At 42.6% G+C, this 26,167-nt stretch overlaps 2 protein-coding genes and 1 pseudogene across 7 annotated transcripts in view; 1 reads left to right on the top strand and 2 right to left on the bottom strand.

The window, feature by feature from the left end:
• The window catches only part of LOC310846869 (small nuclear ribonucleoprotein Sm D2 pseudogene), a 226,196-nt pseudogene extending 208,207 nt beyond the window's left edge, over positions 1-17,989 (bottom strand). Inside the window, exon 1 of the transcript XR_014568707.1 lies at positions 17,453-17,989. The product of XR_014568707.1 is annotated as a small nuclear ribonucleoprotein Sm D2 pseudogene (transcript). The remainder of the gene's footprint in view (positions 1-17,452) is intronic.
• ODR4 (odr-4 GPCR localization factor homolog) lies at positions 2,629-22,152 on the bottom strand. 4 transcript variants are annotated; one of them, XM_083743930.1, is made up of 14 exons: positions 22,008-22,152; positions 20,199-20,328; positions 19,140-19,274; positions 17,996-18,091; positions 16,807-16,913; positions 15,663-15,699; positions 15,122-15,262; positions 14,236-14,331; positions 12,795-12,863; positions 11,438-11,566; positions 10,330-10,420; positions 8,105-8,290; positions 5,339-5,431; positions 2,629-3,021 (listed from the first exon to the last, which is right to left on the bottom strand). In XM_083743930.1, exons 2-14 carry the CDS (start codon positions 20,295-20,297, stop codon positions 2,954-2,956), a joined length of 1,347 nt encoding a protein of 448 aa, XP_083600056.1. In that variant the 5' UTR covers positions 20,298-20,328; positions 22,008-22,152; the 3' UTR covers positions 2,629-2,953. The 4 variants fall into 4 exon arrangements, with proteins under 4 accessions (XP_083600056.1, XP_083600057.1, XP_083600059.1 ...); XM_083743931.1 differs by lacking the exon at positions 19,140-19,274; XM_083743933.1 differs by lacking the exon at positions 22,008-22,152 and having other exon boundaries at positions 19,140-19,300; positions 20,199-20,325.
• Positions 22,153-23,303: 1,151 nt separating this feature from the next.
• The window catches only part of TPR (translocated promoter region, nuclear basket protein), a 60,608-nt gene continuing 57,744 nt past the window's right edge, over positions 23,304-26,167 (top strand). For both annotated transcript variants that reach the window (XM_083743716.1, XM_083743715.1), the window contains exons 1-2: positions 23,304-23,656; positions 25,550-25,654. In XM_083743716.1, the coding sequence (XP_083599842.1) occupies positions 23,506-23,656; positions 25,550-25,654 (256 nt within the window). In that variant the 5' untranslated portion in view covers positions 23,304-23,505. The remainder of the gene's footprint in view (positions 23,657-25,549; positions 25,655-26,167) is intronic.

Genomic DNA, 26,167 nt, shown 5'->3' with positions numbered 1-26,167 from the left:
GTGCTTTTGCCAAATTGGGACATGTGCCTAGACCTAGATCTATAATTAAGTTCTAGCATCAAAGCTGATGCACTTTCTAGCTTCTGACGGTCTTGCAAGGTACAACCCCTGAAAAGTGCCCCTTGTGTCTTCAGATACAGACAGTGCCACTACCACCCATGTTTAGTACCGCAGTCTGAACATGTTGGCAATTCAGACTTGATGTATTATAAAGCCTAAATCAGGTCTCTATGCATTCATAGGGTTAGGATGAACAGTCACAAGAGATCAACCAAGCAAAGAAAGGGTGGCTGACTTATTTTGGGCTAAGGGCCTCATCAACACAGGACCAACCCATGGACCGCATGCCTAATTTTGAGTGTAAAAGTGAACATGACACATTTTAAATTGTTATTTAATAAGAACGTAGCCTGCTGACATCACAGGAGGGGAAACACAAATCAGTAAAATTGTATCTCTCTCTCTCTCTCTCTCTCACACACACACACACACACAAACTCATATATTTTCTTTAAAAAAGGGATAAATTTGGAGGACATGGCAGAGTAACAAGATAAATTTTGGCATAATATCACCAAAGTGAAACTTTGGGAACCAAGAGTACAAAAACTTTAAAAAAGAATGGGGGGGGGGATATAATTTAGCTAGGAGACCACTGCAAGCAGATGGAAACATTAGCAGGATTTCAATAACACTTGTAATGTAACAAATACTATGGGTAATGTGGATTGATTTAAAATATAGACTACGGAATTATATGCAGTTGTAAATGTTGGCAATAGGACCCATGGATGGAAGTCTTGGGATTCAGAGTAATCTCTATGTATGGATATGAATTTGGAATGTTATAAATTTATATCTGGAAAATCAAAAAAAGTGATTTCACAAATATATACTTTGGAGGTTGCAAAACCCTTTTGGCACCACATCAGGGAAATCCTCCTCTACCATCGATGGCAACACTTTCAGTTACATTGCAGTCAGCTATTGAGCTGTGCAGGAAACCCACACAGATGAGGCAAGGAAGAACTTGCCCTTCCTTCTTCCTCGTCCACCTTCTCAATGGGGTTCCCCCTTAAGGCACACCCCTCACAGGTGTCTTAATTCACTTCACCCAGCAGCATGCAAACACACACAAAAAGAAGGGCTAGGCCTTTCCTGCCCTTTGTTCATAAAAGGAGGGGGGGAAGCCCCTGAACTTCAACTTGAATGTGTCACGTTATAAACCAGGTGTTCCACCCTAGGCTATCCCACCTTCTCCCATTTCCAAGCATAGAATGGAGATGTGTAAATCCCATTAAGCATGGTGTTATTAAAACCATCTGGCTTTGTAGAGCCATCCCACAGGGTGGACAGCATGTGCCTACGAACGGAGGGCAAAGGAGACAACTGATGGACTGAGAATTAAACAGGTGGATATTCTTCAAGTCAAGTTCTCACTAGTACTCCCAAGTGAAGGGCTGGCACACAACTCAGGACAGAGGGGGAAGCGTTACACTTCCCTCAAGAGGACACACCTCTGATGAATCAGCCTTCGGTGGCTCCAACCGCTGCATTCCCGGGCTTTCCCCGTTTTTCTTTTAACTGCTAGTTTCCTAAAATAGCATGTAAGACATAATTACTTCTGAGGTTTCCTGTCAGATCATAAATATATCCCCCAGATAACAGGCATGATCATCCTATAAATTCAGAATCCCTTTGAACACGATCTCTCGTTTGTGGATGTTTTTTTCCTGTTGCATGTTGGAAGAAGAGTAATCACGCAAGGGAGGCTTCTACAAGCCGGAGGGCCAAGTGATGACTGCAGCTCTCGCTTGCAAAATAGACTAGGATATTAAATCGCTAAGTGGCAACGCAACACCTCCATAGGCTGCTGCTTAGCTGCTGCGGTTTAAGAAAATGATGAGGATCGCATGTCTACGAAAAAGGAAAGGGCCCAGCTACCTTTTCTTATACTAATGAAACTGCATCTAGCTGGAATGTAGCCTATTGTATACAGCTAAATGTCACACCAGGGACACGGGTTGCGCTATGGGTTAAACCACAGAGCCTAGGACTTGCCGATCAGAAGGTCGGCGGTTCGCATCCCCGTGACGGGGTGAGCTCCCGTTGCTCGGTCCCAGCTCCTGCCAACCTAGCAGTTCGAAAGCATGTCAAAGTACAAGTAGATAAATAGGTACCACTCCGGCGGGAAGGTAAACGGTGTTTCCGTGCGCTGCTCTGGTCCGCCAGAAGCAGCTTAGTCATGCTGGCCACATGACCTGGAAGCTGTACGCCGGCTCCCTCGGCCAATAAAGTGAGATGAGCGCCGCAACCCCAGAGTCGGTCACGACTGGACCTAATGGTCAGGGGTCCCTTTACCTTTACCTTTAAATGTCACACCCATTATTCTGGCCCCTTTTGCATTTGACCTCGCACACCGTTGGCATGAAGCCCTAGGAGATTGCCAAGGCAGGAATGGGTCCCAAACCCTCTCCTAGACACCCCAGTGATGTTCACAGAAATAGGGGGAAAGGGGAGAACTAAGACTCATAAGGTATTTTTTTAAGTGTTGGGCAGTTTAAAGAAGAAAGCAAACTTTGCACAATCGCACACAGCTTCAGCATTTCTAGAAAAACACAAAATAACAACTTTAACAATGGTCCTTTTAATTAGTAAGCGGAAAGGTTAAGTAGACATTTGACAAATTCTTTGTGAACTTGGGAAAGTAATGTCGTATTAATCTGCCAATCGGTAGTGTTGGTCTTTCCCCCAACACACCCTCTTAAAAATCATACCACCTACACTATGGCATGCAGAAACAGGATAGCTGTTCTAAATAAGGATAGCTTCTGCTAATTGGCATTGTTAGGTGACACACTTGGTTGTTAAAGCAATCGGTTCTGGAAGCGTGCATCTTTAGAGGGTATCTGGGGCGGCTGGAGTTTTCAGGTTGGCTCTTAGTATCTGAAGCCTAGTCGCTGAAATAGTTGAAGGAGAAGGCTGCTGCGGATATTGCGACAGCCACTGCTATCACCACTCCTGAAAACGACAAAGGAAAGGCAAATTCAGTACGTAAAAAGGAGAACTTGACTGTCAAAAAGCAAGGAGTGGGAAAGAGATTAGCAGAGACACAATGGAAGTCCCTGAAACACAATACTTGTTCACCAGCAACATTCAAAATATGTAAGGGTTCAGGTAGCCATTTCCATTCTCTTCAACGATACGCATATTTTCTCAATTCCGTCACAGACAACGCAAAGTATACAAAATCAACATGCCGCACAATTGCACAGATCGACTCCAGGCCCCACCTTGCTTCTCTGTGTTGCAGTGGCGTAGTGTGGGTTGTCAGCACCCGGGGCAAGGCAAGTAATTTGCGCCCCCTAACCCGTGGATCTAGGTAGGGGCAGAGAGCTGCGAGTGCGAGCGCGCCCCCCCAAATGTTGTGCCCAGTGCGGCCAGCCCCCCTACACCCCCCACGCTACACCACTGCTGTGTTGCATGTAACACGTAGCTGACAAGTCTGTGCACAAAATCTAATTTCACGATTGATACATGTCCTTCACCCAGCAAGCTTGAAAGGTGTGAGCATGTGGGGTGCCCCACACTTATGAGGCTGAATATGCAGAGAGGCTGACAGTTTTTACTGCCCCTGTTCAAATAAGGTCTGGAAACAGACTGAGGTTTACCAGATCTCTGCTGGCTAGGTTCAGCTTGCAGATAAAAAGATAGAGAGATAATTGACTGGACCTGGGCTAGATCTGCTCCAAATTTCAGGCACATTAACGTTACCACAAAATGTAGAAACGGGACCTTCAAAGCTGATTCACAGACACTATAAAGGTGTTGACACATATACACATCAATTACACATGACATGGAGCACATTAGGCAAGGCAGGGCAAGTGAAATCCTGTTGCTCCACTGTACATTGCAAAGGCTTTACCAGACATGTGACAATAACACTTCCTCTCTGTGCACTGACTAATCCCAGCCCCTTTCTTCAACTGCCGTTACCTTAGCTGAGGGATCTATCCGAGGCCTCTGACATGCATAACTCATTCTATCCTTTTGCACTCGGAGATTCAGGCATCACAGATATCAACCACAACCACAAAAGACTCAGATAACAGATATCAAGAAAGACAGCAAGTGAGAAAGAATGGAAAGATGAGAGACCGTAGACTTAATTTGTGTGTTTTTGTTTTTTACTTTCTCTAGTCGCTCCTATATGCCTATAATTTTATTTATACTCTGCTCTAAGGCCAACAGTCAAGCAGCTGTATCAGGGCATTGCCTAGAGTAGTTTGTCCTGCCACCTTGCCCCACGCTTTGAGGAATAGATGCTTGTTCCCTAACTAAAGGGACGCAGGTGGCGCTGTGGTCTAAACCACAGAGCCTAGGGCTTGCTGTTTGGAAGGTCAGCGGTTCGAATCCCCACAACGGGGTGAGCTCCCATTGCTCAGTCCCAGCTCCTGCCCACCTAGCAGTTTGGAAGCACATCAAGTGCAACTAGAGAAATAGGTACTGCTCCAGTGGGAAGGTAAATGGCATTTCCGTGCGCTGCTCTGGTTCGCCATAAGCAGCTTAGTCATGCTGCCCACATGACCCGGAAGCTGTCTGCGGACAAACGCTGGCTCCCTTGGCCTATAGAGTGAGATGAGCGCGCAATCCCAGAGTCTTCCACGACTGGACCTAATGGTCAGCGGTACCTTTACCTTTTACGCTAACTAAAACCACTCCCATTTTACAGTACATTCCCACACATGTCTATTCAGAACTAAGTACTGCTGGTTTCAGTGAAGTTTACTCCCAGGTAAATGGATACAGGATTGCTGCCTTGGCAAATTGTTTTTGTTTTGAAGGAAAGGAAGGAAGGAAATTAAAACAAATGTTCAGGTTAACACAGCAGGCATCTGAATTCTGCTGCTTTCACGAATTGTTATAATTGTGCCCCTGCTGGCATGCAGTATCCTAAAGGGGTGGCTAAGTAAGTGCAAAACACTGGCAAAACAGACTGCGTTTCTGTTCTGGTAGGACCCTGTCATGCCACCCTCAGTTCTTTATACCCAATGAGGCATCCCACAGATGACCTTTGAAACTGGGAAGCTCAATCTGATGCACTGTAGAGAGAATGCTCATTTGGGACGCCAATGCCAACCACAACGACTGCACCTGTTTCTCATTTCCCCCTGGGTTGTATACGGCTAAATCCTGTTCAGAGTAGAGCTTTTGAAATTAATGAATCTAAATTAGTCATGCAGATAAATGCAATAGGTCTACTCCAAGTAGGACTAGTGTTGAATACCACTCATTGCTTCCATTGGTGCAAGAGCAATTGCTGGAGCCTACCTACCTATATTTTGATGAAGCTTCAACAGAAGCACTTCTTTAGTCAACCGTTTCTCTTGGACAACATCTTGGAATTCCTTCAGGGGGGTTACTTCAACTGGTTTAAGAAAGAAGATACAAAAATGGTCTTTGTGGATTCACTCTAATCCCATTCTCACACACTTGTCTCCCCTCCTTGCCCAGTAACACATAGCCTTGTCCAAACTCTTCAGAAAACTGTAGGATCAGCTGCAAGTAAACATATGCAAAACGCATGTGCGTAATTTAGTCCCGAGTACAGAATACCTACAGTGACGGGTCTTACTTACACACACACAACCACTGAAATGAGGCTTAAACCTCATATCTCAGGGTCTAAAAATGCTAGGAAGGCTTTATCTCAACAATAACGCCAGAAGCGACTCAAAAGTGACTCACAGCTACACAGCTCTGTAGAGGCCAGAAGACCTATTGCTTGAGTTCATTAGGTCTTCCACTAGATAAGAAAGAATGAGTACAGGAGAAGGGATTACCCTGCTGAAATCTTATTTATGTTGATCTACTCAAGAGGACTTAACCCCTTGATGGTAGCAACAGGGATTTAGCGAAACGTATTTGCTTATGCTACAGAATAGAAAAGCATAGCAAATTCCATATCCAAACAAGTTAGGGTTTTGTTTTTGGTTTTTTTAAGTGCAAGCTAATTTATGGATTATTTATTAATTCCAACTACAAACTTCTAAAGTGAGTCAAGTTAATTTGTTTTAGGGACTGTTAAGAAAGCTAACCAGAGAAGGACAGGAGAGCGCTAGAAACAGTGGGTGCGACAGCATAAGGACTGAACTATGGACCCAAAATAGAAAGTTTCAGTGGTGCCTTGGTTTACAACCATAATCCGTTCCAGAGGTCCGTTCATAAACCAAAAAAATTGTTTGTAATCCAAAAAAAAGGGGTTGTAATTTAAAAAAAAAAAAATCGCAAACCAGGACGTGCACTTCCAGTTTTGAATTGGTCACAATCCAAAATGGTCGTAAACTAGGCTGTTCGCAAACCAAGGTACCTCTGTATAAGGTAGTCAACATAATCTATACAGTATTAGAGGGCAGAATCGCCTCGTTTCAAACAACCCAAGTTTCTAGAACTTTTAGCTGTCGTGTTGCCTTTTTCCATTCCATTGTCCTTGCTTTCATGCCAGGACCATAGCCACAGGCAAGGGCTATTTTCCAAGTTTATACCCTGAATATTCAGTTTTGGTTTTACACAAAGAAAACAAGTCTTTTGCTCTTTTACGAAGTGCCAAACTAGACGTAATGCCAAAGGTTCCTGGCTGGCTCTCCAAAGACAACTTTCTTGTACTGATTTGGACTGGGGCTGTAGCATTTCCCACTGCGCTGCAGCCGCAATTCAAATACTGCCCATGTGCAATTAGATGCACAAGGAAAAACATACTGCTCAGGTATCATTTTGATCGGGTCTGCAACACTGGAAGCAGAGGAGATCATTCAAAATCCCATGGTGTTGCTTTTAGGAAAAGATAGATGTTGGAAGATTCCACCCGGGACTGTTTTGGCCACATCTAGCTTAGTCTTTACTCAGAAAGGTGAATGAGAAGTTCCCAATTTTGGACTGAGCGCAAGGACTAAGAAGCATTACAAGCTACTTTTTAAAAATAAATGTTATTAAATGTTATTATTTGTGGGGCCTGTAAGACAGAGCTATTCCGCCTGGCCTTCAATTTGAATTAGCCTGATCCTCTATTCTCTATTCCCTTTAGGGACACAGGTGGCGCTGTGGGTTGAACCACAGAGCCTAGGACTTGCCGAACAGGAGGTCGGTGGTTCGAATCCCCGCGACGGGGTGAGCTCCCATTGCTTGGTCCCTGCTCCTGACAACCTAGCAGTTCGAAAGCACGTCAAAGTGCAAGTAGATAAATAGGTACAGCTCCGGCGGAAAGGTAAATGGCGTTTCCGTGCGCTGCTCTGGTTCGCCAGAAGCGGCTTAGTCATGCTGGCCACATGACCCGGAAGCTGTACGCCGGCTCTCTCAGCTAATAAAGCGAGATGAGCGCCACAACCCCAGAGTCGGTCACGACTGGGCCTAATGGTCAGGGGTCCCTTTACCTTTTTACTATTCCCTTTTCCCTTTCCTCTTCTATGAAGAAACCCTTTCTGGGACCCCACATTTAAATTCTTCCCTGGTCTCCTTGCTGGCCCTAGTAGGACCAACTTAGCCAGTTAGCCCTGGTGATCATTCAATGTCTACTGACTGGGTGTGTTTTTTTCTTCCAAAAATGACCCCTGAATTTTTGAATCTTATTGATATTGATGCTGCATTTTATGTTGTATTCTATGCTGTTTTATGCTGTTTTTAAGTTGCATTTTAATCAATGTTTTATATTTGTTGTTAGCCGCCCTGAGCCTGGTTTTTAAACCAGGAAGGGCAGAGTATAAATAAAAATTATTATTATTATTAATATTAAAATCTTGTAGGTATTCTCTTACATTTTATGTTTAAAGTTTGGTTGTTTTGTACTGATCTTTGGCTGACCCCGCCACACCACTAGGCCCCACTACCATGTTTCCAGTAATGCCACCATTTAGACCAATATGGATGAAAGTGAATAGCCTAAACCCAACTTTCCCTCTTGCTTGGACGTCACTTGTTGAGGCTCAGGTTTGAGGCAGAAAACATTTTAGGAGCCAGTGTTAAGCACTGCTTGTTCCACAGGTTGAGCTTCTCAGTAATTCCTGGCAAAGCGTAATCCGCCTCTTAACTTAGTGGCTATATTTACCCATATTCATTTCCTCAGCTGTCTGCAAATCCTCTGGTTGAACAGCTTGATCCAGCATCTCAAGGAAGCGCTCTTGGATTTCCCTGGCTGTCTCGTCTCCAAACTTATAGTCACACAGCAACACGCTGGACCCAACAATGGGAGCAAACACTCTGCAAGGCAAGGTGTGGTACTCCCTTTCAGAATCTAAAACAGAAATATAAAATAAAATATTATTAATAAAATATTGAACACCACTAAGGGACATTGTGACTACTAGTATATACTCCAGTGTTTATGTGTTCAGGCAGCATCAGTGCTATGTCTGTATAGGTGTGTCACATGCCCTAATTACGCAATCTCAATTTTATATTAATTTAACCTGCACTGCAGGTGCTGCAAGAAGCATATGGATTACTTGTTATAGATAGGTAGCCGTGTTGGTCTGCCACAGTCAAAACAAAAAAATTCCTTCCAGTAGCACCTTAAAGACCAACTAAGTCAGTTCTTGGTATGAGCTTTCGTGTGCATGCACACTTCTTCAGATACACTGAAACAGAAGTTTCCAGACCCTCCTATATAGTGAGAAGGTGGGGAGGGGTATTACTCAGAAGGGTGGTGGGAATGGGTGATTGGCAGATAGCTGTGATGAGCCTGTTGACGACTCTTAACGACTGCAATAGGTCTTACAGGAAGAGGCAAGGGGTGAAAAGGTGAAAAACCATGGAGAAACCTGGTCTGAACAAAGACCTTGGATTCTTATCTCATTATACATGACAAAGCCATTTTTCACCTTCTCACCCCTTGCTTCTTCCTGTAAGACCTATTGCAGTCGTTAAGAGTCGTCAACAGGCTCATCACAGCTATCTGCCAATCACCCATTCCCACCACCCTTCTGAGTAATACCCCTCCCCACCTTCTCACTATATAGGAGGGTCTGGAAACTTCTGTTTCAGTGTATCTGAAGAAGTGTGCATGCACACGAAAGCTCATACCAAGAACTGACTTAGTTGGTCTTTAAGGTGCTACTGGAAGGAATTTTTTTGTATGGATTACTTGGTGAGGTATAAATCTGAAAAATGAAACATACAATATAACAATGTCACCAACTTGCATCTTTCCATAGCACTGGTGTTGACACGGAATGCATGTCTGAAAGCTCTGTTGAGGAGTTATCTGGCAGAAGGGACCGACTAGCAGCGGTGTTGCCATGGCTGTGCCAAGGGGATCTCAAGTCTGCTATCCTGCGCCACAGAGACTGATCACTCAGAGCAGCCCACAAGCATGGAGGAAAATATAATTTCTCAGTAAAGCTGCCCAAATTCTCTTCCAAGGCTGTAAGCCTGCTTGGTCTTCCCAGCTGGATTTATTCCGGGGGTGGGGAAGAGAGATTTTATATATTAGATTGTAGCCAATCAAGTTCTACTCAAAGTAGAAGCAAGGAGATGAATGGACCAGTCCATTCATTTCAATGGCTCTGCTCCTAACTTTTGATACCAAGGTCAAATGATGTGCTGGAGAAGCAGTTTGCTGAGGAAGGTGGGAAGCTGCCACAAAAAAATTAACCGGGATGTTTTACTTGCTCTCCTGTATTGGGGGGGAGAAATGTCCCAAATGTGTCCCCCCTCCTGCCCCCTGTTGCTCTCCAATTCGTTTTTACTGCAGTAAACTGACAACGATTATCCGCTATTGCAGTCTGGGAAGTTTGGCTAATAAATGACAAAAAGCAAACTTGAGGGCACAGAATGCTTTGAAGAAGAAGGGGAAATGAGCTTGAACAATTTGTTTTAACTCTAAAAAGCAATCTTAGTTGGCCCATAATAGGCAAAAGCATACACATATGTAGACAAACTATGCCACCTAAAGAGGCAACTGAAAATTGCAGGCAATTAATAATATTGCCGTTTCAATGGTGCAGTGACATCTAGGTCGTGGATCAGATTGTGCTGCAAGCAGTTAAGTTTGCATTCATTGCCCTCCCCCCCCCCCAAAAAAAAAAAGCAATGGGGAGAAACTAGTTTGAATAATTTGCTCGGGGGAAAACCTAGTTATTGTTAGAGTAGTATAAGCAGCTTTCACATGCAGTACTCAGACACATGGACTTACATGACTCCAGCCTTGTTTTCACTTATAAATAAACACGTCCTCCTATTCCTTAGAAGGAATTCATTTTTAAAATCCAAATTCAAAAGCATTTTTTTAAAAAAACTAGATATAGTCGCACAATTCCTTCCGCCCGCTCTTACTTTTCTTTCCTGGTGTTTCATTTAGAAGCAGATCTTCAAATAACATTTCACAACGATCAGAGAGAGTGTTTATTATATCTCTCTTCAAGGCCTGCAAAAGCAAGAACAAAAAGATACAAAGACATTCCAGCGTTTGAAGCCTCTTTCCACTAGGCAACAACTCTGGGAGGTATTAAAGGTTAAACAAGTAATATGTGAAAGCTCAGCCTGCTTTCAGGGCTGGGTAGCTGGTCCAGTTTTGGGTGAAGGGCCAAAGTATGGGTAATATAGTCCTGAGATTGCATCTTCTAGAATGCCAAAGAATCCCAGAAGTGAGACTGGCAGCTGTTGAAGATGTTGCAAATGCTACCTGCTTGTGGTTCCTTCAACGGAAGAAAACTGTGGCTTCTGACAGCAGGCAGGCAGATACTGCAAGTAAACGGAAGCATCCTTAGCTGCAGGGGCTGGAGAGAAAGAGGCTGGAGGCTCCTGCTCTCGCTATATTTCCCTTTATCCCAGACCCATGTGAAATATGGGATGCCCTTCTGAGACATACAGAAACCCAGGAGAGGACAGCCAAAGCCTGGACTCCCAAGGTGGAATGCTAATGCAATTCATTAGCTGTGGAGGATCAAATGCATCTTTACAGGGGCATGACACATATATGGAATTGTGATTTAAATGTAATTTTTCAGTTACTGTTGAAACTCAGAAGGAAATCAATAGATGAGAAGTTACTATATTTACTGTCTGATCAGAGTAGGTATGCCACGTTCAGAACGGTATAATTCATAATGGCTGTTTTGACAAAAACGGCTAAAAATTTGAATGAACGTAGGTACGGATATACTTGTGAAACTCCTAGCTAGGAATTTCCCTTCTGAACTCTATGTAACTGTATACTATACCGTTCCATTAGGTTCATTTGTATGCTATTGTTCTTTTAGTTTTTACAAATTTATTCTGGATTAATGCTCAGTAGGAAACTAAACAGTCTGAGGACCTTTATGCTGAAATTGTATGATGGCAGGTTTCTGAAAACACAACAAAATCTGCTTGCTTGCTAAAATATCTGGGATGAAAGGATTAAGACCAAATCCTTCAGTAGACTGAAGGGCAGCGAAAGTACCTTAACAGCATCTTTAACTCTGGGCTTGTTATTATGGATGTAAGCTTTGCATTTTAAAGCACCTTTAAGATTTATGGAGCCGCTGCATATCTGGACTGTTGCTGTGGATCTGGCGTTTGAACTACGTGACTGAAAGAGAAAACATAAAGAAGTCTCAAGCACAGATTTCTCAATTTCTTGACCACTTTTACATTTCCAGTGTTTACAGTTTTAAAATTCTCCGGCTGTTTTATATGCTACAATGTGTTCTCACCAAAATATATTTAACCTAACCTTTTGCAACATTAAAACATGGAGCTTTCTAGTATTCACATTGCAGGCTTATTCCCTTTCCCCTCTGTACAAGAAGATGACAGGTGTTGCTATCATTCTGAAAGTACTATTGATCAGCATTTGGGGCATGGGAAATCAACAAGGGATCAGCCTACATCAGGCTTCTTCAACCTCAGCCCTCCAGATGTTTTGAGACTACAATTCCCATCATCCTTGATCACTGGTCCTGCTAGCTAGGGATCATGGGAGTTGTTGGCCAAAAACATTGTAGACCGAGGTTGAGGAAGCCTGGCCTACATGAACAACAGTTTTCACCAGCAGTATAAATTAAGATTTTAACACTCCTGATTTCAGCTTCAGTCTCAGTTAAAAAACAGCTTGCCAAAATTAGATGCTCTGCTGTCACAGCCATGTTAATCTTTTGAGGATTAGCATCAAGCCACTGATCATAAGGGCCTCTACTTTTTCATCTGGCCTCTTGGAACATCTGTACAGACCCCAACTGATTTGCCTTGCAACTTCATCTCTATAGGTCGGCAACCTACAACAACCTTTAGAGTAAGATTTACACCCTACAGTTTACCACAACTTCCATCATCCATAGTCAGTCAGGGATGATGTTTAGTCCAACAACATCTGGGAACCCAAGGTTGAGAAAGGCTGGTTTAGACTATTAATACCAAACACTTGAAAAGCACTTTTAGTGCTCATCCCTGATGCTGAGAGATAGTAGCTATAAAGTATTATGTGCTATATTCTGCATCTCTGCTGGAAATTCCACAAATTAGGTAGGGAATGGGAGACTTCAACAGGGGACTTTCCATCTTCCATCTCTTATAGCTGCTAAGCTCCCAAACATCAAGCTCAAACAAGAATCCAGTAGGAATTTAAATCAGCATGGAAGAAAAGGAAGTGACCTTCTCCTATGGAGATATTCCGTAGGTCTTTACTGTTTGCCCCATGGAAGAGAGGCAGAGGCCAACAAACAGTAGATTACATAAGGCCATCAAGTGAATTCATAGAACTAAACCAGGGACTTTTCACATGACTCTCTTTTTATCATTGCAGTGGTGAATTTACTTACCAATTGCATTAAAACCCGAACATCAAGGCTCTGAGTAGCTGATGGTGTGTTTCCTCTTGCAGACTTTTTCTGTAAAGATAATTGAAACACAGAAAATGGCAGAGAAAATAATTCATGTGTTCCATATCCAAAGATAGAATTTGGGTGTTGTGAATTTTACAAGATAAATGTTGGATACGTTTTTTTCCGAAAACGTTGCATGTTTTCTCCTAACAGTCTGTAATTCTGCATTTGTGTGGAAGAACAAACAAAACTGCAAATTCTATCCTTGGGCTCAGCCCTCAGCAGTCAAGGCTACAAAGCACTATGGTGGTCACTCAGGACTCTGGGAAGCCCTATACGCAAAATACATTTCACGATATGAAGCCCCAAAACATTAGGTATCCAGTTTCAGAAAATAAACACATAGACTAGGTACATCAAACTGGTGGTGAAAGAATGACCAATGCATGGAGATGCAGAATACCTTGCTGTAAAAAAGAAGTCGGATAGGAAAGAGGGTTTTTTCATTTCTTTTTAAAGACACATAAAATATAAATTGCCACAATCACAACAATCCCAAATTTCTCATCCTAGTGGGATACTCTTTTCCTCCACAGGACGCTGTCTCATACCAGATCAGACCACAAATCCATCTAACTCAGAACTGTCTACACTAACTACTGTGGCTTTCCAGGATTTCGGACAGGGGTCTCTCCCAGCTCTACCTGGAAATGTCAGAGAGCAAAAAGGGGATCTTCTGCATGAAAAGCATGCAGGCTACTACTGAGCGATTGCTCTTGACTCTGGGAGACAGGTGAACATTCTGAAAGGAGGAATACAGTTTACCAGTTACCAAGTATAAAGGTAAAAGGTAAAGGATCCCTGGATGGTTAAGTCCAGTCAAAGGTGACTATGGGGTTGTGGCGCTCATCTGGCTTTCAGGCTGAGGGAGCCGGCATTTGTCCACAGACAGCTTTCTGCGTCATGTGGCCAGCAGGACTAAACCACTTCTGGCGCAACAGAACACCATGACGGAAACCAGAGCACACTGAAACACTGTTTTCCTTCCCGCTGCAGCGGCACCTCTTTAACTACTTGAACTGGCATGCTTTCGAACTGCTAGGATGGCAGGAGCTGGGACAGAGCAACGGGAGCTCACCCCATCACGGGGGTTCAAACCGCTGACCTTCTGATCACAGTGTATAAAGTTCTTCTGGCAAATCATTATGCATGGTTTACTTACTACCATGTGGACAGTTAAAATACTGCTTAATCAGAAGAGACACATGGCTTCAGTATTTGAGACTCATTTGGCCACCTTTCCTGCAATAGCACCATTATCTACAAAATAAAGGCGTACTTATCAAGTCAAGCTATGCTAAACTGACCACTGAAAACACATACCTCTCTAAACATTGTGACCTACGCCAGCATTAAGACTCCGTTGTTCAGCACTTACCTGCCCTTCCAGTAAGTCAGCATCTTCCTCTCTAACTTGACCATTGATCAGAAATACAGCTTCGTCTATCTGTTTGGCCCATCGTGCTAATCCATTCTTTAAAGCAGAAACAAAAGAAAAGGAGGCACGTTACATTGCTGAACAATCCATGACTTTAATGTTCAGCCCAGTACATCTTTATTTACATGCGATCATCATGGAAGCCTGAACAATAGAGGACTGTTCAATCATCAGACACCCTAAACTTAAAAGAAAAATCACATTTGTATCCTGCCATTCCTCCAAGGCAGGGGTGGTGAACCTTTGATCCTCCAGATATTGCTGAACTAGAACTCCCATCAGCTCCAGCTAGCATGACAATGGTAAAGGCTGATGGGAGTTGTAGTTCAACAACATGTAAAGGCCAAATGCTCCCCACCCTTGCTCCAATGAGTTCAGAACAGTTTAAGAAGGGCTGCATAACGGCTGATCACAGCCCACTTTTTTTATTTTAGATTCCGAAATATAGTTAAAACATGTCTTTTGTAAACACATCTACAGATCTACCAGCACCTTAACATAGTCTCTAAAAAAGGGCCGCAACATTCACGAGGCTCTGTGTAAAGTATTTTTTAAATCTGTCCTGAAACCTCCAAGTGGCTTAATGGGCAGAGTACAGAAGCTGTCCAGGCTCAGAAAGCAGCAAGGAAAGGCAGAATCCAACAGAACGGTATACATCATTATAGCCAATATATAAATATACATTAACTTAAATTATTATAATTTATTAAAATTGTATACCGCCCCTTAACTATAGATCTCAGGGCAGTTCACAGCATTAATATAAAATATAAATATTAGCTTAAACCGACAAGATGTAAGTCATGCATAGCAAGTGTTCTGTTACCCTTGTGTTTTTCTCTAAGTCATGGCTGGCCAAGGTCACTGGTAGTGGGATGTGTATATTAGCATTAATTGTGCATTCTAAAGATAGCCATGACGTGGCAAGGCCATGCTGATATTTCCAGTCTGCCGGCTTGGCTGTACTCTAAATGAAGGAGGGAACAGAAGGAGAGGAGGCTAAATTATTAAGGCAATAATTCAATGTTTCTTGCTTACCCAATGTGCTTACCCACATATATGTCCAGAAGGGATTCACTCTAAATTAACATGCACAGAATTGCATTCTAAGGCAGTATTACCGCTGCATCTGAAGTTAAATGCTTCATGCAAGCTGCTAAGAATTGCAAGAGAGAGACTGGTCCATTCCACCAAGAAAATGTATTCAGCAGGCTCTCTTGAAGTGTATGAGTTACCGGTAGTTTACTGAGTACAGCAATAGCTTTAGGGATTCCTCCAATCATTTGAAGTGAGGCTTGCAAAACAGTTCCCTGCCAAATTAGGCCTAAAGTTAACAACATCGCCTTCTACAAGCAAACACAACTTACCTTTGGATCTTGTACATCATAAGTGCGGCAAAGCATTCGTTCCAAATTGAGGAATAATAACCAAGTGTGCTTAAAGGATGTTATTTAAAAAGCACTTGTAAAAAGAAGTCATTTTCCAACCGTTCCTTTATGTCATGGCAATGTCTGTATTCCCAGCTGTGGCTAAACACTCGCTAACTTTGCAGCAGTAGGAGAATAACCATGTATTCTAAGCAGTAACTTGGAAGTAGCAGGATGTGTGGCAAACTTTATGCAATTATCCAAATACTTGAGGAGATGCCACGTTGATCAGAGAAGGGTCCTACTACATTTAAAGCACCCAGCCCTGTAATCCAGAAAAACCCAATAGAGCCATGTTAAATAATTTGTTCCATTTACTTTTCATAATCAGTAACTAGATCCAACAGACAGAACTGTCCAAACCACTGCTTCTCCCAGCTAAGCCTGCTGACTGTTGGCCGTTTACACCAGTTGCAGCCAGTCAAAAGTCCCAGAATGGGCTTTTGGACACACTGGTTTTTTCTAAGAGAGGGACTGGTTTGGTCCAGGAGCTGTTAAATCGCAATCCGATTTCACTGCCATCACATAACATCACGGGGCCTGATCCGGGCATGATCACCACACCATCTCCAAGCTAGCACAATTATCTGCTTCCCCCCCCAACCTTTCGCCCCAGCTGCTATGCGCGACAGGGATGCAGATGTGGCAGTGGCACAGGGGGCAGGGAAGCAAGATAGACTGCGAGGCTGAAATCCAAACCTATCGTCTTTCTTTCAATCTTCTCATAGTGTGTAGCTCACAATGTGAGCATCAAGTTAAGCCCATAAATCCATCTGTATCTACAAATGCATAATGTTGGTGAACCTCGGTGTTAGTTTCCTTTGCAGCTATTGATCGTTTGCTGAGTGGCAGCACTGGCTTTGGCACACAGCATGACCAAGAACCGGATCATCGCACAATCCTATGCAGGTTTACTCAGAAGCAAGTTGAACTGTGTTTCAATGCAGCTTAGGAGTAATTGTGCATAAGACTGTAGCATGAGCTATCTAACTGAGGCAGATCAGAGCACAGATAATCAAATCTATTTTACACATTAAAATGAAGGTCCTAATTTTAATGTAAAAAAAAGAAAAAGAAAGGATACTTCTTTGTAGCGGAGCAAAGATGAAGAGCCACTCTGTCAGACACATCTTCTTCTGAGATGTTCCACAACCTCTTTCTAGCTACAGATTTTTCTACTGAAAACACAAGCTTGGAGAGAATTAAGAAGAGAATTAAGATTGGTTTCTAGTTCTCATTAAAAAAGAAACAGAAAGAGTACAGGCAAACACCCCACATATGCACAACTGTGCAACTGCTTTAATACAGGTCACCACGAAATACCGTACTGGCCTCAATATAAGCCGCATCCCCCCCCCAAAAAAATCCAATTGTGACATGTTAAAGTGTGGCTTATATTCGCGACTTTACAATATGCAGCCAGGAGCACAAGGCAAACAGTGGCAGGAGCTCTGAAAAGCAGTGGCTGCCCCGTGGGTAGTCCTCTGTCCTCTCCCTGGCCGACAACACAGCGTGGCTCCCTCCCCAACTCACCCAGTATGCAGCAAGGAGCAGCGAGGAATGGAGCAGCTTATATTCAGGTATTTTTTCTTTCCGCCCCCCTCCATTTTTAAAGGTGCGGCTTATATTCAGGTGCTGCTTATATTGGGGCCAATACGGTAAATAGACTGACATTCCCTTGCTCGGGGCTGTTGTGTAAGGGAGGGAAGGTGGCCTTCAAACGACTGAACTCTACCGACTGAACTTTCCCACTCTTCCACACAAACCTGCTTGGTTGTTAAGACCTTAAGGGGAAGCCTGTCTCTCTGCTCTGCTAGCAGCAGAGGCCTGTATAGAGGGCCTTTTCGGTGGCTCTGAAACTCCCTTCCCAAAATTCATTTTGCCTTGTAGAGACTTTTTAACTCGTTGGTTTGTAGGGCTTTTGATTCGTTTTATGGGCTTCTGCTCTGTTTTACTGTTCTATTTTATCAGATTTCATTTGTTATTTTATTAAATGCATTGTTGTATGCTAGTACTGTATGTTGATTATAGCGTTTCCACACACACATAACGGTTGTAAGCCACTTTGGTCACTATGCTTAAGAAAATAATGAAGGCTAGCTGCTATTCAAGTAGTATTTTCTAGGACAGGAGTGGTGTACCAGTGTCCTTTCAGACGTTGCTGGACCACAGTCAGCTGGCTAAGGCAGATGAGAGTTGAAGTGCAACAATATCTGGGGGGTAACAGATTTCCCACCCCAGTCCAGAGGGATGCTAGGGGTATTATTCTTTACCTTCCTTAAGGTATTTTGGATTTCTTTTGCCAGCTCTGGAGCTGCAACAGTAAAGACACCAAGGACTAGCAATCCCCCAGGAAGCATTCGTGACACCTACAAAGTCAGACAAACACAAATGACGTCACCGTTATTCAACTGACAATTTCTGGCCATGTATAACATACATTTCAATGACTGATGGGAGTTCAAACTGTGGCAGCAATCATGGTAGAAAAACAGAGCAGATAAAAATCAGCATGCCTGTGACATCTGCCAAGCCCATGAACACAACATCTACAGGACATTAATTCAGGAATGGGCAACATAAGGTCTATTGGTAGTGACCTCCTTTTGCTATTCAAGGGATACTGCCTCTGATTTGCGCAGTTATAAGGAACAGACCCTAATTCCAATACAATAATCAAGCAAAACTATACAAGCTATAGGGATCTTGTCAGTATGTCTGTGATTCTTCAATTATATATATTTTTTTCCATTTTCATTACTCACAGTATTCTGTCAAACTTTCTTAAGCAGTATATTAAATACCACAACACATTCTAATATGCCACAGCACCTAGCAACCAGGGCTTGAAACAGGGAAACCCAGTTTCAAATTGCTCCTCAGGGTGGCCTTAGATAAATCACAACCTCTCCCCATTACCTATGTGGGAGGGTGGGCTACAAGTTTAACAAACTAACAAAGAAATATTCTTTCAGGATCTCTTGATAAAAGGCAGTATATAAATTTAATAAATCGTCATCATCCTCATCTTATTATTTTACACACATTGACCATGCCTTCCTTAAGATAATAATGCAAGTAAAAACATACTTGCAATGGCCCTCCAATTTATAAAATATTCCAGTGATCATGGTGAACACCTTGTCTATCCAATATATATGTTATGAGGCCACATCAGAAGTCAAAACAGACAGGAAGATGCCAGGATATGAAGTATCAGGAGTCAGCTAATTTTACAGCTATCACAGGTATGCATAGCATTCTAAAATTTGTGAAGGTCTACAGTTTCAGACTATAATCTACAAGAACACAGTACTTAGCAGTAGCTTAGAAACCAATTATCAAAGTGAAATAGCATTACAAGAAAAACAGCACTTTTCAGAATGAAAGCAACTGCAACAACTGAATGTTTATGACCTGATTGGCGTGTGCTGCGATCCATTCTTCATCAATATTAGACAAATCTGAACGCCGACTTGTATTGCTTTTACTTTCCTCCTCTTTTGGAGGTGTTCGAATGGCTAGGACAACATAGTCTCTTTGCTGGGAACACTAGAAATAGGGAAGGAAGGAAGTAGCTTTGAAGAGAGAAAAGAACCCAAGTTCAACCCGTCAGCACTTTTACAACTGTTCATCTACCATAACATGTGTGTATATATGTATACACACAAAGAGGGTTGCACGAAGGCTAAAAACAACGCATTTCGGTGTGCCTATTTCGGTCACTTCATAAGCTCAAACTTTGAGTAGTTTCCATAATGAAACCCCCACCCCAAAACTTAGTCCCTCTCTGGGAAACATAATAGCAGCTAACAGTATATCAAATTTAACACAAGATTTGGCCGAAAATAACTTGATTTTCAACGTAATGCTTCTTAAGTGTAAGAATAATATAATAAACTTCAAATAACCTGATTTGTTACTGTTCTGCAACAACTGACAAAAGACAGCCCTTCTAAACTACTATTCTCCGACATTTCAAGAAGAGATTGGTCTAAATGCACAATCAATCTCAAAGTAAATCAGTGGAGCAGCTCCAAAAGAGCAGAAACCAGCAGGAAATTCCCCTGTGTGGACTTCATGGGGCATGTACAGAAGAGACCCTCCTGTGGGATTGTGCTTTTAAGATGAAACTCAAAACATACTTACGGTACCAACGAACAAGAATAAATTTATATCTGTGTAAACAGTAATAGATTCAAACTATTAATCACCAGCTGGAAACACCCAATTGTAACTTAAGGAGTAATCACTTGGTTTTAAAACATCTATGTGGGGTTATTTGTCTGTCTATCCCTTTGGTTGGTAGTAAGTCGTGGGCAAGATACAGGAGCAGCGAACAAATTTGACATGTGATGATGATGACAGTAATGAGCATTTATTCAGAGAAGAGGCTTCCACCACAATGATACAGAAAGCAGGCTGGGTGGATAAGGTCCCACTCGACACAGACAAACACACACGTAGCACACTTACCTGCCCTACCAAGAGGCCGGTGAGAAGGGCTTGAGAGTTAGTGGCGAGCTCCGACAGATACTGCCCAACAGCTTCTTCCACAAAGTAGCTCCTTCCCATTATTGCAAATGTCCCATAGCCCAGTCAGCAGCTGGCAAATGAGCAAAACACCAGAAGTTAAAGGATAAAAAGAGAAGCAAAGCAGGTTTCTACTCTGAGAAAGTACATATGCTCAGGACAAGCCTTTGGTTGATCTGATTTACATCCTTGTTGTTGCTTAGACGTTTAGTCGTGTCCAACTCTTCGTGACCCCATGGACCAGAGCACGCCAGGCACTCCTGTCTTCCACTGGCTCCTGCAGTTTGCTCAGACTCATGCTGGTAGCTTCGCGAACACTGTCCAACCATCTCATCCTCTGCCGTCCCCTTCTATGTCCTTTTAAAATGTGTTTTTTGGGGGGTGGGGCTATTGGGTTCCTGTTTTTCTTTTTATTATGTATTTTGTATTTTTAATGTGTTTTTTATTTTAAGTATTATATATATATATATATATATATATATATATATATATATATATATATATGCAGGTTTTGGTGTCCTCGGGTGTCTTCCCGTGTAAAAGTTGGGGTGTCTAGGCGACGTTTCGACGAGGTCTCACTCGTCATCTTCAGGCTGGTGCTTTCGGCTTCTTGTTACTGGAACAGAGCGGGATCTCAATGTTTGAGTTCCTATAAATACTGTAGAGGGGGTGTGGTGTCTAGCCTCCAATGTTCTGGGCAGAGAGGAAGTTCCCAGGCTAGTGTGCCTTTTCTTCTTTTGTTCCTTAATTACTTGAGAGATACCTTGAGTGATTTCTTGAGTGAGAAATCACTCAAGAAATCACTCAAGGTATCTCTCAAGTAATTAAGGAACAAAAGAAGAAAAGGCACACTAGCCTGGGAACTTCCTCTCTGCCCAGAACATTGGAGGCTAGACACCACACCCCCTCTACAGTATTTATAGGAACTCAAACATTGAGATCCCGCTCTGTTCCAGTAACAAGAAGCCGAAAGCACCAGCCTGAAGATGACGAGTGAGACCTCGTCGAAACGTCGCCTAGACACCCCAACTTTTACACGGGAAGACACCCGAGGACACCAAAACCTGCATTCCTGTACCCGTGAAAATCTACGAAAGCATATATATATATATATATACACACACACACACACATATTATATTATATTATATTATATTATATTATATTATATTATATTATATTATATTATATTATATTATATTATATTAATTATATTATATTATATTATATTATATTATTAATGTATTAATATGTATTAATGTATTTTTAATCTTTGTTGGAACCCACCCAGAGTGGCTGGGGAAACCCAGCTAGATGGGCGGGGTACAAATAATAAATTATTATTATTACTACTACTACTACTATTAATTTTGTGGTTTTATATATTGATTTTATTCTGAGAACCCCGGGTATAGGCAGGTACTGTATATAAATTCAATAAATTATGATAAGCCACATTCCACCAGAAAGGGAAGAGACCTTTTCCCTCACACCTCCGCCAGGCTTCCCCAACCATAGCTGTCCACTTTTCCCTTTTCTTGCGAGGAATCCTATTCGGAATAAGGGAATTTCCCTGAAAAAAGGGGACAAGTAGACAGCTATGTCCCCAACCTGCCACCCTCCAAATGTTTTCATGCTGCGGCTCCCACCATCCCTGACTATTCTAGTTTCCTTCCGAGATATCTTATCTGTTGGGCACCGACATTTCTTTCTGAGGAAAGATTCCCAGGTAAGGCAGCCCGTCCCTCTCACCTGCCCGCGTCCCACCGTCCAACTTCTTTGCCACACACTGAGGTGTCACACTGTCCGTCATCTTGAGGCGCCGCCGCCGCGGCTCTCCTGACAGCCGGGACGCCTTTCAGTGACGTGTGAAGACTCGACACGCGCGCGCGCATAAGGGAAAAAAAGCTGCGCTCCGCACCCGACATATTGAGTGTGGCGGAAATAAGGCTAGAGCGCCAACCACCCCTCCTCTTTTTTGTCTCTTCGTGATTCCTTTCTACTGCTTGCATCTGCCACCTTTAATCCACTCACGTATTTTTTTTAAAAAAATCGTTTAACCGTTTGATTCTGGCGTTTCAATAAAAGGAAGGAACTTGCCACACCCGATATGGCGGACACTCCGCTCCTAAATGCCTTTGCAGCGTTTCAATCTCTATATTTCACCATAGAAATAAGCAGAGGTTTTTTTCTCCAGGAAGCCTTTGAGCAACCATAGAAGTTAAACAAAGACCGACAACTCCATTTTTCTGGTGCCCAAACTACACAGGTGCTCTTGACGCCTTTTTCTAGGCTTGACGCTTTTAATGTTCGATGCGTTACTGTATTTTAATATTTTGTTGGAAGCCGTCCAGAGTGCCTGGGGAAGCCCAGCCAGATGGGCGGGGCATAACTAATAAATTATCTGTAATAAATTATTATTATTACTACTACAAAAAAGATGGATCTTGTGACTGCTGCACCAGCGTGCAGTCACAAGTTATGGCATTATATTGGCGTTGCAAAGATGCTTAGACAGATGTGCATGGAAGTTCACGTTGCAAATGTGTGTTGCGTGGTATGCATTACATTTAAAAGCTGTATAGGAGTGCTCTCTGTCAGCTTTACTGTAACAGGACATCCTTTCTAAGGAGACTTGCCTACGCCAGAAAATCTTTTAGAAGCAACATATTCTGGTCCTGCTAGCTAGGGATATAATGGGAGTTGTAGTCCTATAAAACAACTGGAATCCCAAACTGGAGAAACACAGCGGGACGTTCCCGCGCTTTTCATTCATTCATTCATTCTTTCATTCATTCATTCATTTATTCATTACATATTATTCATTACAAAAAAATTCCTTCCAATAGCACCTTAAAGACCAACTAAGTTAGTTCTTGGTATGAGCTTTCGTGTGCATGCACACTTTTTCAGCTACACATATTATTCATTTTCATTCATTCATTCATTTACTTACATACTTATTTATTTACTCGGAAGCAACGGTGACGGAGGCATGTCTACATTTCTATCTCTGCGTTCTCGAGCTGCTGCGGAAGGCGGCGCCTTCCTTTGCGCGTGCGCAGAAGCCGACCTCCCTCCCACTCATCACGTCTTGCGTCCGCCCTCCCCGACCCGCCACTCAACCCTTTTCCCAGCCCCTCACGGACCGGAAGTAAAGGCGCGCGCGGGGGGTTGTGGGTCGGAGGGTGTCGTCGTTTCCGCCGTTGCCGCCGCCGCCGAGTTCCTTCCCTCAGGTATTCCGCCCAAGATGGCGGCGGTGCTGCAGCAGGTCCTGGAGCGGGCCGAAGTGGCCAAGCTGCCCAAGGCGGCGCAGGGGAAGCTCGAGCGGTTCCTGGCCGACCAGCAGAGCGAGATCGAGGCGCTCCGCACCCGGCACGAGCGCTACAAGGTGGACAGCGGTGAGTGGAAGCCGAGGAGGGCAGGGCGGGAAGCGGCCCCAGGGACCCGGACTGGTTTATGCGAGGGAGGCGGGTGGCTGTTGTTGCTTTTAAGGTTAAAGGAGGTGGGATTTAGACGGGGCGGATTATGCAATCCTTTTCCTCCATAATAATAATGGCAGAAAAGGACTGCAATAAAATAATGCGAGTTTAATATTAGTGTTGTTGTTGTTTAGTCGTTTCCGACTCTTCGTGACTCCATGGACCAGAGTTATTAATATTAAGTAAACTCATAAAATTTTATTGTTTACATGCCACCACTCTCCGGGCTGCTTCCAACAAATTGGATCTACGATTCTGTGAATTAGAACTCTGTGTGTGTGAAAGAGAGAGAGAAATCTGTGAAAACCATACAAATGCAAATACAACAATAAAAACAGCATGCCATTATTATAATAATAGTAATAATAATAATGGCAGCAGTGGCAGGAAATAACTGCATACAAACAGTAAATTATTATTATAATGCAAGTTTAATGTTTTTATTATTAATTAAACTTATTATTATTATTATTATTTATTGCTTAAATGCCACCACTCTGGGCGGCTTCCAACAAATTAAAACACAGTAAGACATCAAATGAGTAAGACATGAAACAGAGAAAAACCACAGCCAATAAAAACATGGGGAATCATCTATTTAAAACACACACACACACACACACACACACACGTACTCCTAAGTGGTGCAGCAATAATACTGCTAGCACATTTGCAAAGCTAAGCAGGGACATGTATGGTTTCAAATTGGATTAGGGATCACGTGTTGAGATTTCTGCACTGCATGGGGTCGGACTAGATGACCCTTGGGGTTCCTTCCAACTAGATCTACTTTTCTGTGAATTAGAACTGTGCTTGTGTGTGTGTGAGAGAGAGAGAAATCTATGAAAACCATACAAATGCCAACACAACAATAAAAACAGCATGCCACACTCCCCCAAAAGCATAGGTGTTCCAGGCATTTGTCTATGCCGGTATGGGGTAAGAGAGCAGAGCATCGAGGTATTAGAGGCTGCAGTTAGCACCCAAGATGCTTGGGGTTTTATTTTTCTTTCTAAATTGTTCCTGTTGAGTATCTGTTCACATTTAGGAAACAAGTTGTGGAGGGTGCAATTATGACTCTTGCTCACATGGAAGTAAGCCCCATTGACTTACCACTGAGCAGATGTGGTTAATGTTCAGGGCCTTAATTTTCTGGAAATGGGCTATAGAAAAATTCAGAGGTACTTGTGAACTGGATCAATATAAAAGTAAAGCTGCTATTTACTTTAAGTGTTGGAATTTTGGGTACTTGTGCTTAGGGCAGCATGTTGTGTATAACAGAAATGTCTAGTGTGGTATGAGATTTTAATTCCTGGGTGCATTTTATGACATGTAGACTAGTCTACAGCCCTAGGAAAACAGGTACTATTATTATTATTTTCTATTAATTTTATGTACCATCCTTCATCTAAAGATTGCAGAGTGGTTTACAACATAACACAAAATACATAACATGATAACAGTAAAAAAATCCCCCACAAATACATTCATGTTTAAAAGGACATGGATCGGACTGTGAAGAAGATAGGCGATAGGTGACGTAGTATCACTTTAGAACAGCCTTCCCCAGCTTGGTGCTCTCCAGGTGTTTTGGATACAATTCCCATCTTCCCTCATAATTGTCCATTCTTATTGGGGCTGATGTTGTGGTCCAAAAAAATCTGAGACTGATAAATTGGGTATTTTGGATTAAAAATTGTGTGCTTTTCACGAGGATTCCTGCAACTTTACATAACTGTGAATGGCACACTTTGATTTGAATAGCTCTGAGAAAGGGCAAAATTTGAACTTGTGCTAATGCATGTTTTGCAGAGCAACAATATTTTGAAGTAGAAAAACGACTTGCTCAGAGTCAGGAAAGACTCGTAAATGAGACACAGGAATGTCAGAATCTCCGACAGGAGGTCAGCAAACTCAGTAAGTATTACTATGTATTAAGGTGATCAGTAAATACTATTAGTTGTATTTATTTTGTGATTTTTCTAAAATATGAAACAACTAAAGGTTATTCAGTTTTTCAGTGAAAAATTGATTTGTTTGATGACAGAAGAATTACATTCTGTGATAAAGGTAAACATTATTTTGTTACTTACCTGGGAAGGTAAACGGCATTTCTGTGCACTGCTCTGGTTCGCCAGAAGCGGCTTAGTCATGCTGCCCACATGACCTGGAAGCTGTACGCCGGCTCCCTCAGCCAATAAAGCGAGATGAGCACCGCAACCCCAGAATCATCCACGACTGGACCTAACGGTCAGGAGTCCCTTTACCTTTACCTTAAGGCTTGCAGTTAAGCAAGGGCAGTGTTCTATAGGGATAATTACAATGGAGAAGAATCTCATAGCAGAGGTGGACATGCTGAGAATTCTACATTCTTGTCTGCTAGACACATATTTGGGGTGGTCAGTTGGCTGATCTCAGTCAGTTTTAGAT

This window comes from Podarcis gaigeae (assembly GCF_964106915.1).
Source record: "Podarcis gaigeae genome assembly, chromosome: 6".
Lineage (NCBI taxonomy): Eukaryota > Metazoa > Chordata > Lepidosauria > Squamata > Lacertidae > Podarcis > Podarcis gaigeae.
The sequence above is the reverse complement of the archived record's forward strand: the minus strand, read 5'-3'. Positions and strand labels throughout refer to the sequence as shown.